Source organism: Lutra lutra, chromosome 9 (genome assembly GCF_902655055.1).
Source record: "Lutra lutra chromosome 9, mLutLut1.2, whole genome shotgun sequence".
Classification (NCBI taxonomy): domain Eukaryota; kingdom Metazoa; phylum Chordata; class Mammalia; order Carnivora; family Mustelidae; genus Lutra; species Lutra lutra.
In genome coordinates, this window is record NC_062286.1 from 134,137,903 (window position 1) to 134,155,471 (window position 17,569).

The 17,569-nt window shown below is 50.3% G+C and overlaps 1 protein-coding gene across 5 annotated transcripts in view; it reads right to left on the reverse strand.

Moving 5' to 3' along the window:
• Window positions 1-17,569, reverse strand: part of ATP9A (ATPase phospholipid transporting 9A (putative)) — a 132,645-nt gene that overhangs the window by 59,967 nt on the left and 55,109 nt on the right. For all 5 annotated transcript variants that reach the window (XM_047744960.1, XM_047744959.1, XM_047744964.1 and 2 more), the window contains 6 exons: window positions 17,479-17,537; window positions 16,196-16,247; window positions 14,019-14,113; window positions 10,052-10,132; window positions 9,206-9,281; window positions 1,597-1,673 (listed from right to left, as the gene is read on the reverse strand). In XM_047744960.1, coding sequence (XP_047600916.1) covers window positions 1,597-1,673; window positions 9,206-9,281; window positions 10,052-10,132; window positions 14,019-14,113; window positions 16,196-16,247; window positions 17,479-17,537 — 440 coding nt within the window. The remainder of the gene's footprint in view (window positions 1-1,596; window positions 1,674-9,205; window positions 9,282-10,051; window positions 10,133-14,018; window positions 14,114-16,195; window positions 16,248-17,478; window positions 17,538-17,569) is intronic.

Consider the following 17,569-nt stretch of genomic DNA (forward strand, 5'->3'; position numbering starts at 1 on the left):
GCAGCAGGGGGAGCCTTGCTTAGTCAGTGCACCCGGAGCCCAGTTGGAGAACTGGTCCTTCTCCAGGAGCACCTGCGCCCCAGGCGAGAGACAGTGGGACCCTTCAGTCCCTCCGTCTTTGGTTCAGAATACTGGGCTCCAGGGGCTGGGCTTCCTAACACACATCCAAGGGGCCTCAAGGATTTCTGACTGCATTAATTTTTTTAACAATCAAGAAGACTTAGGGGCACTGGGTGGCTCAGTCAGTGAAGCGTCTGCCTTCGGCTCAGTCATGATCTCAGGGTCCGGGGATCAAGCCCAGTGTCAGGCTCCCTGCAGTGGAGGGTCTGCTTCTCCCTCTACTTCCACCCCCCCACCCCACCCCCTCAACTCATGCCCCCTTTCTCTCCCTCAAATAAATAAGTAAAATCTTTAACAAATAAAATAAAAAACAAACAAACAAGAACACTTAGACTCGGAAACACATAAACAGGTCACGGTGCATTGGGGGCTACGTGTGGGGTGATGTACGCCATGGCCTATAAAATGGGCTCGGTCCCCGACTCCTGGAACTGCCCCACACATGGATTCAGGGCTGCCTGACAGCTCAGGGCACACACACAGGTGGGACCTGATGGCTAAGAGCCACACTCATGAGTGCGATGATTTGAATAATGACAGATTTACTTTAACGTGTCTGCAAAAAAAAAAGAAAAAAGAAAAAAAAAAAAAAAAAAACGGAACCAGCAGGCCAAAGCTGTAACTTCACAGAATCGTGCCCAGCACAAGGCTAAAGCATCGAATAAATGGCCTTCTAGTTGTCAGGACAGTCGTGACGATGAGGAGGCAATGACCAAAGGTCTGGAAACCGCACTCGTTCGCGGTGTTGACAGAGGAAGTTATTGTACAGTTTCTAGCTAAGTCTTGAACTGTGGGGGAGGGGTGGGGCTGGGAGGGTGGGTTGTGGTGTGAAATGAGTGAGAACGGAGCCCACCTGGAGGCCACAGAGCAGACCCCGCTCACCACGCCACAGCCAGTGTCCCCTGTGGGGTGGATCTTAACCCGCCCGTTCCCTGCCGGGCAGCGTGAAGACATGGGGCTTCTCACAGCCACTGCTCAGCTCATGAGCCCAAGGAAGCACCCAGGCTCCCTGGCTGGGGTGGGGGTGTTGGGGATTAAACGGGGGAGGGGCGCCTGTGAAGGATGGGGCACCAGGCAGAGCACACGGGATGTGCTCAACAGTTTGAACTTGAAAGCTTTAAAAATTTTATGAATTCCCACAAATACACAGGAACGCATGCTCCTGTGTTATACGGACGCGTGTGCACACGCGCACACGTGCACAGACACATGAGAAGACAGTACGTCTACATGAATGAAATAACACCGTGAGGTGTTCCTGCCTTTAAATCCAGCTCCTCTGGGGGCCTGGGTGGCTCAGTTGGTTAAGCGACTGCCTTCGGCTCAGGTCATGATCCTGGAGTCCCGGGATCGAATCCCGCATCGGGCTCCCTGCTCAGTGGGGACTGTGCTTCTCCCTCTGACCCTCCCCCATCCCACGCTCTCTCTGTCAAATAAATAAATAAAATCTTTAAAACAAACAAACATCGAGCTCACCTTACTTCGAGGATTTGAGGTGTTCATGACACTCCGGAGCTCTCTGCCCGTGTAAAGAACAACACCCACGACAGTACCTAACGCGAGAAAAGCACAGCACAGAGACGTGAACACCGACGGTATCCGGGGCCACGAGGACCAGCACCGCCGCTCCTCGCCACAGGCAGCCGTTTCGATTTAAGCTCAACAGAAATTAATACGTCCAGTTCCCCGCCTTCCCTCCGTGTCCGCCACAGTTTCGAGCACTCGGCGGTCACGGTGAAGACACAGAGCGCTGTTCCTGCTGCGGAAAGGTCAACTGCTCAGTGCGGGCCTGTGGGGTCCCCTGGGGACCTAACGGGGGGGGGGGTCTGCCCTTCATGCCACCGCCCTCAGAGGCTTCCAGAGGCGCTTATTGGACATTCCTATATTCAGACACTATGAGAACTTACAAACACGCTCTCAGTAGCGGCTTCTTCCCGCTGAGTCTGACTCCTTTAGATTCTGTGTGCGACTAGAACACGGGCCAGATGACCCATCTTTCCTGAGAACTTCCCCCCCCCTCACGCCCCCCCCCCCGCCCTGCCCCGTTTATCAATCTTTCTAAAAGTCAACAACTTATAGTAGAAACACAAAAGGCCAGTTAACATTAGAAAAGATGCTCAACTTTGTGAGTAATCAAAGAAATGCAAAATAAGCCACTTTTATCACTATTGCAACAACAGAAATTCCGCAGACTGATATCACCCAGTGTCTCCGCCAAATGGGCCCTGTCATAACACGCTATCGGCTGGAATATAAATGGGAACAATCTATTTTGGGGTGAAACTGGTCATATCTATTAACAATCTACCTGTCTCCCCTCCTCAGTGTATGCCATGGAAATGTTCAACACAGTGGGGAAGACTGACAACGAAGGAGGAAACGAGAAACAGGTAATCATGGACGGGGGCAGGTGCCATCATGAAAATCAGGCGGAGGAGCAGACTGGAAGGAGCCGGAGAAGCCTGCTGGTTGGTACTGGGTAGTCAGAGAAGCAGCCTCTGAGATGAGGACGCCTGAGCAGGAGCCTGAACCCTGAGAAGGGGCCAGCCCCGTCACGCTCTCAGGGAGGCGGCCAGGAACACAAGCAAGCTGGCCTCTGCTGGGAACGAGAACCACCTCCACTCTCCTCTCTCAGAGGGAGATGCCAAAACCTCAGAGAGCGTCAAACAGAGCTGGTCAAGGAGCCCCAGCCCAGAAGACGCACTGGGACTACGTCTCCCCAACAAAACCCCGGGAGGACACACTGAGGTCCCCCCTCCAAGCTTAATGCACGCAATGTGGTTCCCTTCCAGGAAGGCTCAGCAGATGGCGGGCCGAGCAGAGCTCATTGCTGGCCCCCTGGCAAATGGCGGCTCCAGTGAACGCAGGCCTGCAGCCACAGCAGATAGTCAAACCAGAGGTGGCCACGCAGCCACTGCACTCATTCCTGCATAATGTGGTGGGTGTCAGTCCCCACAATCGAGGGTTCAAGAGGGTCCTAATGACAAGGACCTCTGAACAGGTCCTGCACTGGCGCCAGCCAACCTTGATGCTTGCCAAGGCTGAAATGAAAATGGCCCTTCTCCCCAGCGCCTGCCTCTGCTCAAGGCCAAAACCCCTTCCATAAGATCCAAACGCCAGCCACAGTCGCCCAGAGGGAAACCACACACGTGCACTGGTTTGGTCTATACTGGGCTTTCAAGGTTTTGAATTCATCACCATCTTTTAAATACAGGAACTTTCATATAAAAAATTGAGAATTCTGGCTCCTCCTGCAAACTCAGAAGATCTGGAGACACTGGGTCTGTAGTCCCAGCAGGTGTCAAGCACGGGCACTCCCTTTATCCGGGGGCAGGCTCTCAGCTCATCCTGACCCCCACGTGGCCCAAGCCATCCCTTCAAGACCTCCTGACCCAAGCCTCTCTGCCCGCCCCCCGTGTCCTGTGCCATCGGTGCCGCTGTCCCCCGCCTCGCCCTCCACAGTGGGCAGAGTGCAGAATCCTCTCCACTCAGCCAGCTGGTTTCTCCAAATCACACTGCTGTGGTCGGGTGTCACACCAACTTCTTCCTAACTCCACGACAGCCCGGTCCCGGGGTCAGGGCCTACTCTGTGACCCCTCTGTCCCTGTCTGCAGCAAGATAAATGCTACCCCTGAGAGTGAGCTTTCGGAAAGGTTCACAGCAGTCAGATACCGCTGCGACATTCAAGTGTGCGAGCGCAGGACCAGTGCCACTGGACAGGGTCCAGACCAGCTGGACACACTCAAGCTCACGTGCCCATGTGCACAGGCACGACTGCCTGCAGGCTGTGCAAGGGCCACGGACTGATGGGCTGCGGACCGGAGCCGGGGGAGGCAGCCGCACAAGCAACTGGAGAGCCTGAGAAGAACCGGGCTCCACAGCCCCCGGGCCACGCCCCATCCCTTCCCTCTCACAGCCCAGTGACTCCGCAGCCCAGCAGCAAAGCCCAGTGACTCCCCAGCCCAGCAGCAAACTCCCCAGGGTTGCCATGGTGACTGCGTCCTCTCCAGGTTGAGGCCAGCAGAGGCAGCTGGGCCCTAAGCGCTGTCTGGCAAGCTTTCTCATTCTTTCAGACTTTCAAGTGGTAACAGCAGAGTGACCGGAACATAGGACTTCGCTTCTAAAGAGAACTGAGAAGTGAAATCTCACAGAATCCAGATGACTAACGATGGCGGTTTCTCGACGGGGTGCACCAGAAGGAAATGGCTTGCATATAACCAGGCTTGCGTCAGAATCAGAATGCAGTCAGAGGATTACTCATTGAGAAGCAGGGGAAACTGAGGCCACGTAAGGAAATGGTATGTGTCCAGTGTCTCGGACTCCGAAACCCACGCCCGCTGAAGGGCTCAGCGGGTAATACCACTGGGTCACTGCTCTCACCACTCACTTTCCTCCCACATCACCAATCACAAACTTTGAAATCTCTTCTCCCATCTTCAATCTCTTCTCCCAACCTGTTTTCCACTCTGCCTCCCAGGAGAGGACCTCCTAGGCTGTGCGACCTTAGACAAGTTGCTTAACGTCTCTGAGACTCCATTCTTCATTCCATTAAACCCCCCTTTAATGTTGTGAGACCAAAACAAGAGAATGGCAGCAAAATGCTTCATAAATAAAAAGAGCCTGATAGGGTGCCTGGGTGGCTCAGTGGATTAAGCCTCTGCCTTTGGTTCAGGTCATGATCTCAGGGTCCTGGGATCGAGTCCCACATCGGGCTCTCTGCTCAGTGGACAGCCTCCTTCTCCCTCTTCCCCTGCCTGCCGCTCTGCCTACTTGTGATCTCTCTCTGTCAAATAAATAAATAAAATCTTAAAAAAAATAAAAAGAGCCTGATAAACAAAAGACTCATCACTGTTCATCTCTGAGATGAAGGCTGACAAGTCCCTCCACCTCAGAACTCTCCACATGGCCACTTAAATTGCTTCCCTTTACACTGGTTTCAGAGGGATTTCAGAGACCCACCCCCATTTCCTCCCATCTCCTCTGTCATTTGTATTACTTTTAGAGTGAACTAGAAACACCACCATGATGGAGACGAGGATTTTCCAGCAAGCCACCACAGCGCCAGGACCGAGCAACAGAGCATGGCCGCATCCCATAGAGACACCCAGGAAAGGTTTTTGGGGGGTCTGGCTGGCTCAGCCAGATGAAGAGTTTACGACTCTTGATCTCAGGGTTGTGAGCCTGAGCCTCACACTGGGAAGCAGATTATACTTAAAATGATCCTTTAATTTTTTTTTTCAAAAAAATAAAAATAGGGGTGCCTGGGTGGCTCAGTCAGTTAAGCAGCTGCCTTCAGCTCAGGTCATGATCTCAGGGTCTTGGGATCGAGTCCCGCATCGGGCTCCCCGCTCCGTGGAGAGCCTGCTTCTCCCTCTTCCCCTGCCTGCCACTCTGCCTACTTGTACTCTCTCTGTCAAATAAATAAATAAAATCTTTTAAAAATGAAAATAAAATAAAATAAAAAATAAAATAAATGCGTTTGTTTTATTTTGCTCTGCTGCATGGAAAGCAGCAGCCAGGAGAGAAGAAAATCACCAGAATAAAAACCAGACAGACATGTGAACATGTATTTACTACTAAAATGTTAATATTGTTGAAACAAGTGGCTAACCAAAAAACTCAAAGCTACGAGGAATCAACATAGCTGTTACCCTTGGGACGCCTGGGAGGCTCAGTCACTTAACCATCTGCCTTCAGCTCTGGTTATGATCTCGGGGTCCTGAGATCGAGGGCCCCCCATCCCACCCATACATCCAGCTCCCTGCCCAGTGGGGAGCCTGCTTCTCCCCTCCTCAGCCCCTCCCCCCATCGCCCGCCTTCTAGCTAGCTCTGTTCACTCTCTCTCAAATAAATAATCTTTTTATAGAGGTCGCTGTGGGGGCACTGGAAGGCAGCGGAGGGACTGCTGGGGGCTGACAAAACCTGGATTACTGATCGGAGCACTGGTGCTACGTTTGGGATTCAGTCCGTATATGTGTTATCTTTCAGTAAAAGGGAAGGAGAAGGACACCCGCCTGCAAGGAATGATGTGCGGACCACTGGACTTACTGCCTGGCAAGCAGATGCCCACATCCCAGGCGCCCCTGTGCCCCCAGCTCTGCCGGCACTGGACACAGCATAACTCCGGAGTTCTACCCCCTCATATCTGATCTCCATTCACACCCCCATTCCGCCCGCTGTTCTCCATCCCAAACTGTGCGCTCTCTCCTTTCACACACGTCCAGTCCCCAGGGGCGGTCTCGACACAGGGCCACATGCACAGACTGGGCACAAGGGTCTAGAGCTTCCGGCTGGAGCCCAAGTAAGGCCCTTCTGCCAGTAAGTTTTCCTAACTTCACTCCATACATTCAAATATTTTAATCTGAAACTGTATAAACACTCCAAGAAAACATCAGTGTATTTGTCTTATTTTAAAGCAGGTAAGATTTTCTCAGCATGTCAGAAAAACCAGAAACCATAAAGAAAAAAAAAATCAATAGGTTTGAGGGTATAAAAATTTTAAATTTTTGTGCCAAAATACAAATGAGACCAACTGGGAGACAGTAATTGCAATTAAGGTAAAAAGCAGAAGGATAATATTCTTAGCCTATAAAGAGTTCTTGGAAATCATTTTTTTTTAATTCTTTTAAGATTTATTTATTTGAGAGAGAGAGAGAGAGAGCGTGCATGAACAGGGGGAAGGGGCAAAGGGAGAAGCAGACTCCCCACTAAGCCAGGAGCCCTATACGGGATTCGATCTCAGGACCCTGAGATCATGACGTGAGTGGAAGGCAGACACTTCACCGAATGAGCCACCCAGGTGCCCCAGGAATCAATTTTTAAAGGAATCCATCAATAGAAAAAAATGGGCATTGGCCATAAACTGGCAAATCATATATACATTTTAAAAATGCAAATTGGAAAAATGCAAATGAAAATAAAACACTTTTAAAAATCCAACTTCACAAATAACTTTTTTTTTCAGATTTTATTTTTGGGACGCCTGAGTGGTGCAGTCAGCTAGTATTTGACTCTTGATTTCAGCTCGGGTCATGATCTCAAAGTTGTGAGATGGAGCCCCAAGACCAGCTCTCGTGTTCAGTGCAGAGTCTGCTTGGGATTCTCTCACTCAACGTAAAACGTATCTGCCCTTTACTCTAGGATTCCCGTTTCTATGGAAATGTGGATAACATCAATATTTAGAACTTCTCTCTGGAAAAAACAAACAAAGCACATCAAAGACAAAAGCAAAAGCCAAACAATAAACGTTGAAAAGAGATTTGCATCACATACGAGATGAGTTTGATATTGTCTTTGCTAGGAAGCACGCTCACAAGTCAATATGAAGAAACAGAAAGTAGATCGACCAAAACATTAAGAACTGTCTTATGTGTAGAAAGAGGTTCCTATATTCTCAATGAAATAAACAAAACAATAACAAGAGAACCTCTATCACAGACAAGAACAGTATAACACTATGAAACTCCTGCATATCAAATACGCCACAAAATCCTTTCAAAAACCAGAAATGGGGAACTCTCACAAACGAGTAAGAGAAAGAGAAGAAATAGCTAGCAGGCACAAAAAGTAAGGGAGAAAGGTAGAGACCACACAGACCACAAGGAAAGCCAACCTTCCAGGCAATCCAGGAAATGCAAATCAAAACACACTCCTTATTTTTCTGCCAAATTATTAAAGATTAAAAGGAATAACTACTTGTTAATAAATGCCTTCAAAGGGGAGGAAAACTGGGAAGGAAGAGTAACCAGTTCTGAGAGACGTGGGTGGACCTGTGGCAGGGGAGAGGCTGGAGGGGAAGGGCTGCAGCAGGGGCTGGTGGGTGTGGCCAATGGTGTGGGCGTGGTTTGTGGGTGGGGTTTGTGGGCGTGGCAGGCAGTTCCTCCTGGCCCGTGCAGAGCCTTAAGGACCCATTTCTCTTCTTTAGCCAGCAAGAGGAATTGAGAGACATTCCAGATTAGGCAGCAAATACAGGCAGGGAGTGGAAAAGGAAAAACAGCAGAAGACGTAAAAGGAGTGCTCATCTCTATGTGCATTACGTGGTTCATCTGTGGATGGTGAACAAGGCGGCCCCGCGTTTAGTTTGTGCTGGTCTGTGCTGGTCATTCCCTTCCTTAGCCACAGAGTATCCTGACTGAGCACCTACATTATACTAAAGAGCCACAAAGCAGCATCAAGCAGAAGAAAACGGGTTGGTAGGAGGAAGAGGTGCTTGAGAGGGAGAAAGCCGTCCTCCAGCAGTAGAGACAGGAAGTTGGCAATAGTAAAATTATATATTAATAATAGTATATACTATTACCTCATATATGTAACGTAACAAAGTAACAAGTACCGTGCAATATGTTCTGCTTCTGCAACAAAGTGCCTGGGTTCAAGTCCCAACTTTGCCTTTTACCTCCTGTGTGACCTTGGGCAAGTTCCTTAGCCTCACAGAGCCTCGGTTTCCTCATCTGCAGAATGGGATAATACCGGCACCTCCCCTCACAGTAACGATGGGAGGGATCAGTGCAATGGGTAATGCATGTAAAGGCCTCCCCAAGGTGCTGGACAGATCCGTGGCCCCCAACTGCCACCAACCACCATGACGGTAGACACTGCTCGGCCCCTGGAACCGCTGCTGCTCAGTCTCTCCCCAGTGTTCCAAAACTAAAAGACACCAATTTCCACATCATCTTGGTGTTTCCAACTCAGGCCCGTGGCCCTTTCCTGTGCTTGGGGGAGGGACCGCCTAGGACTGGCAGGATGAGCTCAGCAGCCCCCCCAGACACGACCTCCGGCCAGCACATCCAGGCTGGCCCAGTTTCTGGGAGAGATTAGAACGTCAATCTCAGGTGGCAATTAAGGGCTATTCCCGGAGTGGATGCTGCCGAAAAGAGCGCCGGCCACAACAGCTTCTCTCAGAGGTGTCCACAACCGTCTGAGGGGCAACCAGATGTCAGCGAGACTCCCTGGAGGGCAGCAGCAAGTGGAAAATACCATGTGACCGCCGGCTAATTTCCCCCACTGACAGATGATTATTCTAATTACACAAGAGGATTTTCTTTCCTTTTCAAATTGCTAACACATTCCCCAGAAAGGGCGCCCTTACCCGACGCGATGACAGTGCCGGCCCAGAGCGTGTTCTCTATGCTCAAGCTCTCGCTGATCGGAGGGTCGCTGTCTTCCTGGAAAAGACCGATGGGCACGCATTTATCCAACAAGGTTCTGGAAGAATCCACAGGCTATTTCCAACCTGCTCGTCCCAAGACAGGAAGAGAGGATGACCCCTATTTGGAAGCCCCCAGGTGAGCCAGGAGAGAAGGGCCAAGCTCCAAAGCCACCGTCCTGGGCGTGCTTTTCATCCCCAGGGTCATCCGTGACCAAAGGAGGACAGGCTTCCAACACTGAAGACACGTCCAGCAAGGCAGGAACTAAAATGCAGAAGCAAATCAAACAGAAGCAGCCCTCTGCTGGCCTGTCCTATGGCTTCTAGGAAGAGACCATGAATTCTGTGGGGGTCCCAGGTTCTCCAAATAATTGAAAGCTAAATTTAATTTCTAGCCTTTAGGTAGAATAGTTGGGAAGTGGCTTAAAAACTGTTAACAATGCCAGCCGGGGCTTGTGTGAGTAGAAGAGGTCATGGATGTGTCCAAAGCAGACAGCAAAAGTACCTGCCTTCCCACCACAGAGTTCACAGTAATTCTAACGCTGCTGGGGTCTACGTTGTCGGGGAAACTCATGCTGTTCACAGGCTGGGAGAAAGCCCCCGCTGTGCCAACCTCACTGAGAAACACTACGTCAGTTTTCAAGCTGGGGCTTCTTAGGGGAAGCCCACCCCTTCCTGGAGCAGAGCTACCCCCTGACAAAGACCTGGAAACACTTCTTGTCTGCAGGTCTCTGTCCCCAGACGTGCTCTCAGCAAGGCGGGAGCGCCCGGTCAGCGAAGCCTACTTACTCTGGTGAAAGTTCCCACAAAGTTGTGAATGTCGATATTTGGCTCTTCTGCATAGACGTACGATCGAATCTGAAGGAGATCCTGTTCAACAGAGGTAACGTTTTGGAGTTAAAACAAAGTTCAGGGGGCACCTGGGTGGCTCAGTCATTAAGTGTCTGCCTGTGGCTCGGGTCATGATTCCGGGGTCCTGGGATCGAGTCCCCGCATCGGGCTCCCTGCTGGGCAGGAAGCCTGCTTGTCCCTCTCCCACTCACCCTGCTTGTGTTCCCTCTCTTGCTGTGTCTCTCTCTGTCAAAGAAATAAATAAAATCTTAAAAAAAAAAAAAAAAAAAACAAAGTTCAGGATTAAAGAGATCTCAGGAGGGGTGCCTGGGTGGCTCAGTGGGTTAAAGCCTCTGCCTTTGGCTCAGGTCATGATCTCAGGGTCTTGGGATTGAACCCCGCATCGGGCTCTCTGCTCAGCGGGGAGCCTGCTTCCCTCTCTCTCTCTCTGCCTCTCTGCCTACTTGTGATCTCTCTCTGTCACATAAATAAATAAAATATTAAAAAATAAATAAGTAAAGAGATCTCAGGAGGCCCCCAGAGTTTTTCGAAAGCAACTCCATCCCCCAAACAGCAAGCAGGCTCTCAAAAGTATAGGCGAGGTGGAAAAAGAGAAGAAAAAATTATCTATTATAAACTACGCTTAGCGGTCGCCCCACATGCTATCCCACAACACCCCGACAGACTTCAGTGAAGATGCCTGTGTGTCTGTGTTCACCCGGTGCTTCCCAAACTAGCTCACGGCCTAGGTCCCCCTTCTGCTCCACTGCCTGGGCCAAGAGCTGTTGGTACCTACGAAGGTCTGTGCTCAGTCAACGGTACTTACTTGGCCCTGCTCTGTGTAAGGCCTTGGAAAAGGCATAAAAAGCAAACAGAACACCTCACACCCAGGAGGATGGCAACCATCCGAAAAGTATGGGCAAGAATGTGGAGGAACCGGAACGCCCATGGACTGTTCAAAGGAACGTAAAGTGGTGCAGCCACCATGGAAAACAATATGGCGGTTCCTCAAAAACTTACACTTACAATTACTGTGATTAGCAAGCCACTTGCGGGGAAGTGACAGCAGGGTCTTGAAGATGCTGTACGGCTGTGATTACGCACAGTCACCAAAAGATGCTGACAACCCATGCTCCCACTGACGGGTAAATGGATGAACAAAATGGGATACAGCATATAATGGAATATTGTCCAGCCTTATAGAGGAAGGGAATCCTGACACAGGCCACCACATTATGCTAAGTGAAATAAATCCATCACTAAAGGACCAATACTGTATGATTCCCCTTAGATCGGGTCCCTAGAACAGTCAAATTCATAGAGACAGAAAGTGCAGTAGTGGATACGGGGGACTGGGCAATGGGGAACTTGTGTTTGATGGGTCAGAGTTTCTGTTTCGCATGGTGAAGAGCTCTGGAGATGGACGGTGGGGACAGCTGCACAGCGCGAATGGGCTTACCGCCCCTGAACTGTACATTTTAAAACGATAACGTGGTAAATTTGATGTGTGTTTTACCACAATGAAAAAAATTGAGAAAAAAAAAATCTCCAATCAGGTAGACAGGCAAATCCAGACCACAATATACCTTGGCTACAGGGACCCAGAGTGGGGCAGAGGTTACTGGTCATCCCCTGCCCAGGGCCTGTGGCCTCTACTAACTAGCTAGGAGGTCCCACATGCAGATGTGTTTATCCTGTGGCCTCTATGTACTAATAAGAAAAGGTCCCGAAGGGGCGCTTGGGTGACACACTCATTTAAGAGTCAGACTCTTGATTTCGGGGCTCAGGTCGTGATCTCAGGGTCGTAATCTCAGAGTTGTGAGATCAAGTCCCATATCGGGCTCTGTGCTCAGCGTGGTGTCTGCTTGAGTTTTTCTCTCTCCCTCTCCCTTTACCACTCCTCCTTGCTCTCTCTCAAATAAATAAATAAATCTAAAAAATAAAAATAAATAAATCTAAAAAAAAAAAAAAAAAAAAAACCCAGGGATACATTCAAAGTGGACAGGAGCAAAAGTTGCAGAATCCCAAACACAGGGTAATCTCATATACGTGTGCGCTCCCCTCGCCCATCAGCAAGTTCACAGCTGTACATACGTAGGGAGGTGTGCTGGCAGAGGTCTGGGAAGATCACCACTGACTTTACAGGATCCCCAGAGGGAAGCAGGTAAGGTCTGGGGCAGAGGCCACAAGCAAGACTTTTCATTTCTTCCTCCAGGGCTTTCCATACAATTAATTAAGTTATTTAGTTTAACAAGAGCATAGTCTTGTGATGCCCAGGTCGTCCCTTCATACGGTTCTTCTGCTAAATCACTGCTCCCCTCTCGGATCCCTCTAGCCCAGCAAGGAGGAGTCTCCTAACAAGGACAGCAGCATCTCCTTCTCTGGGCCCCAGCCCAGGCCTGGGCCCGACGGGGCAGGGCAGGGGCGGGGGATGGGGGAACAGGGAGAGGGGCCAACAGTGGTGTTCCTTAAACTGACGCATCCAAAGCACACACCGACAAAGCAACTCTGTGCAGCAACAGACCCACACCTTCGTGACAGACCCACACCTTCATGATTCTAGGCGCTTCCAGACCATCTCTTAAAGAGAGTCCTTCAAATCATTATGAGGACCAGAAAGCTTCCCTTGGAGAAATCTTACCAGGAAGTTAAAACGCGTCACCCAGAAAAACCAGAACCCTCTCACTAGACCAACCCCATCTCAGGGCAGGACGGTGCCCCCTCAGGATTCCCAGGGGCTCCCAAACAGTGTTAGAAACTCACTGCTCCAGAATTCTGGTTTAAGAATTAATATTAGTAATGGTGCCACTTCACTTGTCGCTGACCATGAGACATCATTAGGACAGGGGGCGCATTTACTGGCCTAATAACATGGAACATTGTCCTGCTCACTCCTTCCTCACAGAACATGGATAAGGGACAGCATTAATCCTGTGACCACAAGCCCAGGAAAAGCTTTCATGTTCTGCCGAATCCTTTCAGGCCACTGTTGGGGCATGTTGGCCTCTGTGCGTTTAAATTACATTTTGTGACTCTGTAACCTTGTCCATGGGCCACATCCAATCCATGTGGCTCGTCCTTAAACTTACTCTTTGGCTCCCTGCCCCTCTTGCTTTACAGATCATAGCCTGAGTAATGTGGGGCTGACAGGGAAGTGTGGGGCTCTGCACACCCTTGAGAGCTTGCTGGTTCTAACTCCTTAGGCCACGCCCTGGGAGAGGGCCCGTGGCTGTACCACACATGGCTCTACATGCTGTTCCTCACACTGTTCCACGCATAGGGTATTCAGCAGTGAACATACCAGGCAGAACTCTGCTCTCAGAGATACTGCCTGGAAGTGAGTTGGGTGGGAAGACAAGGGGAGGGTGGTCAGAAAATGTCTCTCAAGCAAGGAGATCTGTGCACAAAACCCAGGAGGTAGGCTGGAGAGGCCCAGCCAGGCAGCCACTGGAGCACAACTGTCCCCTGCAGAGGAAACAGCGAGGGCAAACACTGGGACCCAGAGGGAGAGGGCACAGGCAGGCAGAGCACCCAGGCTGAGGTCAGGGTCCTGGCAGGGACACAGACCCCACGGGGCTTGAGGACAACAGCAAGGACGGTAGTCTGGGTTCTCAGGAACGAGAAGCCTCCAGAGGCCCTGAGCAGAGGGACGATATACCTATGTGCCTTTCCTTCTAGCTTTACGCAAGACGCCTTGTCGAGGCTTTGTAAGATTCTGAGCTTCCCTCTAAAGAGCCTCCCAAGCCTGCACTTCATTCGGCCGCGTGACTTGAAACAACAGGTGCTCGGGAGGCCCCCCAGGACCCCATCCTGCCCGCCCTCCTTCCCACCTGACATCCCTCATCGGGCCCTGGAGGGCCTCTGAGTCCGAGAGCCCAACAAGGACACGGGTGCCAGTCTGCCTTTCCGCGGGAAAGCTACTCACGGCCGCGGTGGGGAGCCTCTGCGTGCAGGCCACGGGGAGCCGCAGCTTCCAGTCCGTCTCGCCGTCCAGCTGGTCTGTGCGCAGGAAGCAGGAGCCTGTGGAAGGAAGGTGGGCGCTGTCTGTCCGTTTCGATTCAAGGATCCCTCCCCCGGCGGCTCTCAGCAGTGCCTGCTCTCGCCGTTGTAAAAACCCAGTCAGGGACCAACCACCAAAAGGGAAAACAAATACCCCATTTCCCACTTCCTCTGTAAGCTCTGGGGTCGGAAGATCTGGGTTCAAATCCTCACTCCAGGGACACCTGGGTGGCTCAGTCGGTGAAGCGTCTGCCTTCGGCTCAGGTCATGATCCCAGGGTCTTGGGATCGAGTCCCATATCGGGCTCCCTGCTCAGCAAGGGGCCTGCTTCTCCCTCTGCCTGCTCTGCCTGCTGTTCTCTCTGACAAATAAGGAAATTTTTAAAAAGATTTTATTTATTTACTTGACAGAGAGAGAGATCACAAGTAGGCAGAAAGGCAGGCAGAGAGAGAGAGGGGGAAGCAGGCTCCCTGCTGAGCAGAGAGCCTGATGCGGGGCTCGATCCCAGGACCCTGAGATCATGACCTGAGCCAAAGGCAGAGGCTTAACCTACACTGAGCCACCCAGGCGCCCCGACAAATAAGGTAATTAAAAAAAAAAAAAAGTCCTCAGTCCATCATCCACTCACAATAGGAACCTAGGCCAGTTTCCTGACTTTGCTAAACCCAGCAGGCCCAGTCTGTGAAATGGGAGGACAGAGAGCACAGGAGCTTGCTATGGAGATTGGGTGCGAGAAGCCCCAGCAGGGGGCTGGCACAGACAGCATTCGAGGCCGTTCTGGGCAGGAGATACCTGATCAGGAACCAGACTCCTGGATTCAAGACCAGCTACCCGACTTACTGGCCGCACGTCCTTGGGGACGCTTAGCCTCTCCAAGCCTTGGTTTCCCTGCGTGTAAAAGTGGACAGAACAGCACCCGCAGTGTGGATGCCACAACGGACCCTGGCGGCTGCTCAAAATACAGGAAGCGCTACAAAAGCATGTGCTCGTTCCCCACCCGCACGCGGAGGCCTCTTTCCATCCAACGAGCTCGCCCAGCAATGAGTCAGCGGTGGATTTCATCAGACCCAGAACACGCTCAATTCCCGGACACCGCAGCTAAGACCTCCGGGCACCACTGAGGAAAAGCATGTCTAATCTTTGGGGGGGCGGGCAAGGGGCAGGGAAGGATGCATTTCAGGGACCCTAATCCATGACACTCTGTCTTCACAGATAAGGATACAAGAACCCACTGAGGACGAAGCTGGAGACTCTGAAAGAAGACTTTGAATCTAGGGCCTTCCACTCCATCTCTGGATAAATTATTGTTCGTATCAAGTTTCACCTGCACTTTTATCTGACTCATAATAAAATAAGTTACAGCAACCCTGAAGGAATATAAATGTTATTTTTTTCAGATGCTCAAAGATCTGATTGTGCCTGTACTCAGGCGAGAAACAGCCTCATTTCCTCAAAACAGCTTAAATAACAGAAAAAAAGAAAAGAAGAAGGAGATGAAAATCAACAGATGGGGTTGGGGTGCAGAGGTGTCAGCCACCCCGGGAAAAACTGGGAGGGAGCAGCATCGGGTAGGAGCCTAGAGCAGCTCGCTCAGGTCCCAGTGGGCTGTGGTAATAAATACATTCATGGGTGATGATAGGCGTGGCCTCACGGCTCATGAGTGAAGGGCCAGAAAGGCCACCTACCTCTCTCCCCACCTTCTCTAGGGTCCCACGTATCTCCTGGCATTTTCTCAGAAGAGAGAGGATTTCTGGGTGCTTCTATCTGTGAAACATGCTTCCTGATCCCGCCAAGTCCTACAGTTGAGCCCAACAGCAGCCCAGAAAGGAAAATCATAGCCGCGGTCTGTGGACCCACCAGCTGGCAGTCAGCCTGGGCCCAGCTAACTGTATCTTGGTGACGATCAAAATCTACTGACCTGCGAGGACCGAAGACGTTTTGTTTTGTTTTGTGTAAAGACTGCTCTATTAAAAGAGATGTTTCTGATTTGCCGTCATGGCTCCAAAATGATCATCTACTTCTGTTCCATTTTCAAATGATTATTTTGCCAAATTACCACTGAAAGGTTAATGGTTATTTTCAAAATTGATCCCAGATGTTTACCGTTTTTTTCTGATGTCCTCAGGAAGATCATGTCAGCAGGGACCCGCTGGTTCTGTGTAATGAAAAGAAAGACTGTTACCGTGAATAGCCATGTGTGGGGTTTCCGTCCACCCCCCCCCACCGCAGCCCCCTCACCAGGGAGGGGGGGCAGCCGAAACCCACAGCCTCATTTTCTGCCTTTGTCACACACAGCTTTGGGGATTTAATTTGTTTTGAATCTGAAAAATCTTGCCCGCTGCTGTTACTTTACTAATCCCCTATTGAAATCTTCTCTCAGAAAGAGAGCTTCTAGTTTTCTGGAGAATCCAACCATTACCTCCCGAAATTCCAGCCAGAAGGGCCCGGGCCAAAAGCCAGCCACCCTCACCGGCTTTCTTGCAGTCAGTCTGCTGAAACCAAAGACACACGCACACTTGCTCACGCTTTCTGCTCCTGCCAATTCTCTGGCTTGATGTTTGGCTTTGAGTGGAATTTTAATAAGGAAGTCGAGTAGTAAGAAGCGACAAAAGCCATTCTCGAGAAAACACGGGCGTAAGCCAACGGCAGCCCTCGTTTAATTACAGAGAAGTATGTAATAACATAGAGGGTCCGTGGGGTCTCCTGAGCTACTACACGGGGGAGCTTCCCTTCACCTCAAATCAACTTTGAGTTCTTGGATTTAATCCCTTTAAAGGAGCATAGTTCACTTCCTACAGAAACAAGCTAGGATACAATCCTTTTCTAATCAAATATTATTCCAAGCCTCTCCAGGGCCACCCCCAAAACCAGGACCTTCCAAAAAGAGATGGGAGTGTTTGCTGAAGTCATAAACGTATGAATGGCGCTATTTTTAAAAAGGCATTTTGGGCCATTTTTTACTATTCTCGTATTACACGTGATCCGTGCTCCCCACAAAAACGACAGAAGAACATGATGTTTAAGTCAAAAAAAAAAATGCAAGCTTAAATCGCTCAAAACGGTAAATGACAAATATTTTTATGGGAAAGCAGGCTTCAAGGAAAGACTTCATGGTAATATTTTAAAAAAAACACCAATAGGAATCAAAACTTGGGTTTGTAAGCAGAAGTTTTGGCTAAACAGCATACATAAACCTTGAAAAATTATTCTATGTGGGTGTCTCATGGCAAAGAAATTTTCCTCCCCAGGCAAAGCTTTAGGAGAGAATCCCAAAAAGCCTACATTCAGTTAGTCTACCGGAGTCAGGATCTATGACGAGGTGGCCATGACTTCCCCCTTAACACACTCACACAGCAACCGGTCACAAACTGTGGGATCCCACCCACCTTTTCCACGATGATAAGATCTCCAACCTGGATGTTGGAGCTTTTCACCTTCACTGTCCCTGTGAAGAAAGAGATCCAAGATACATCATGT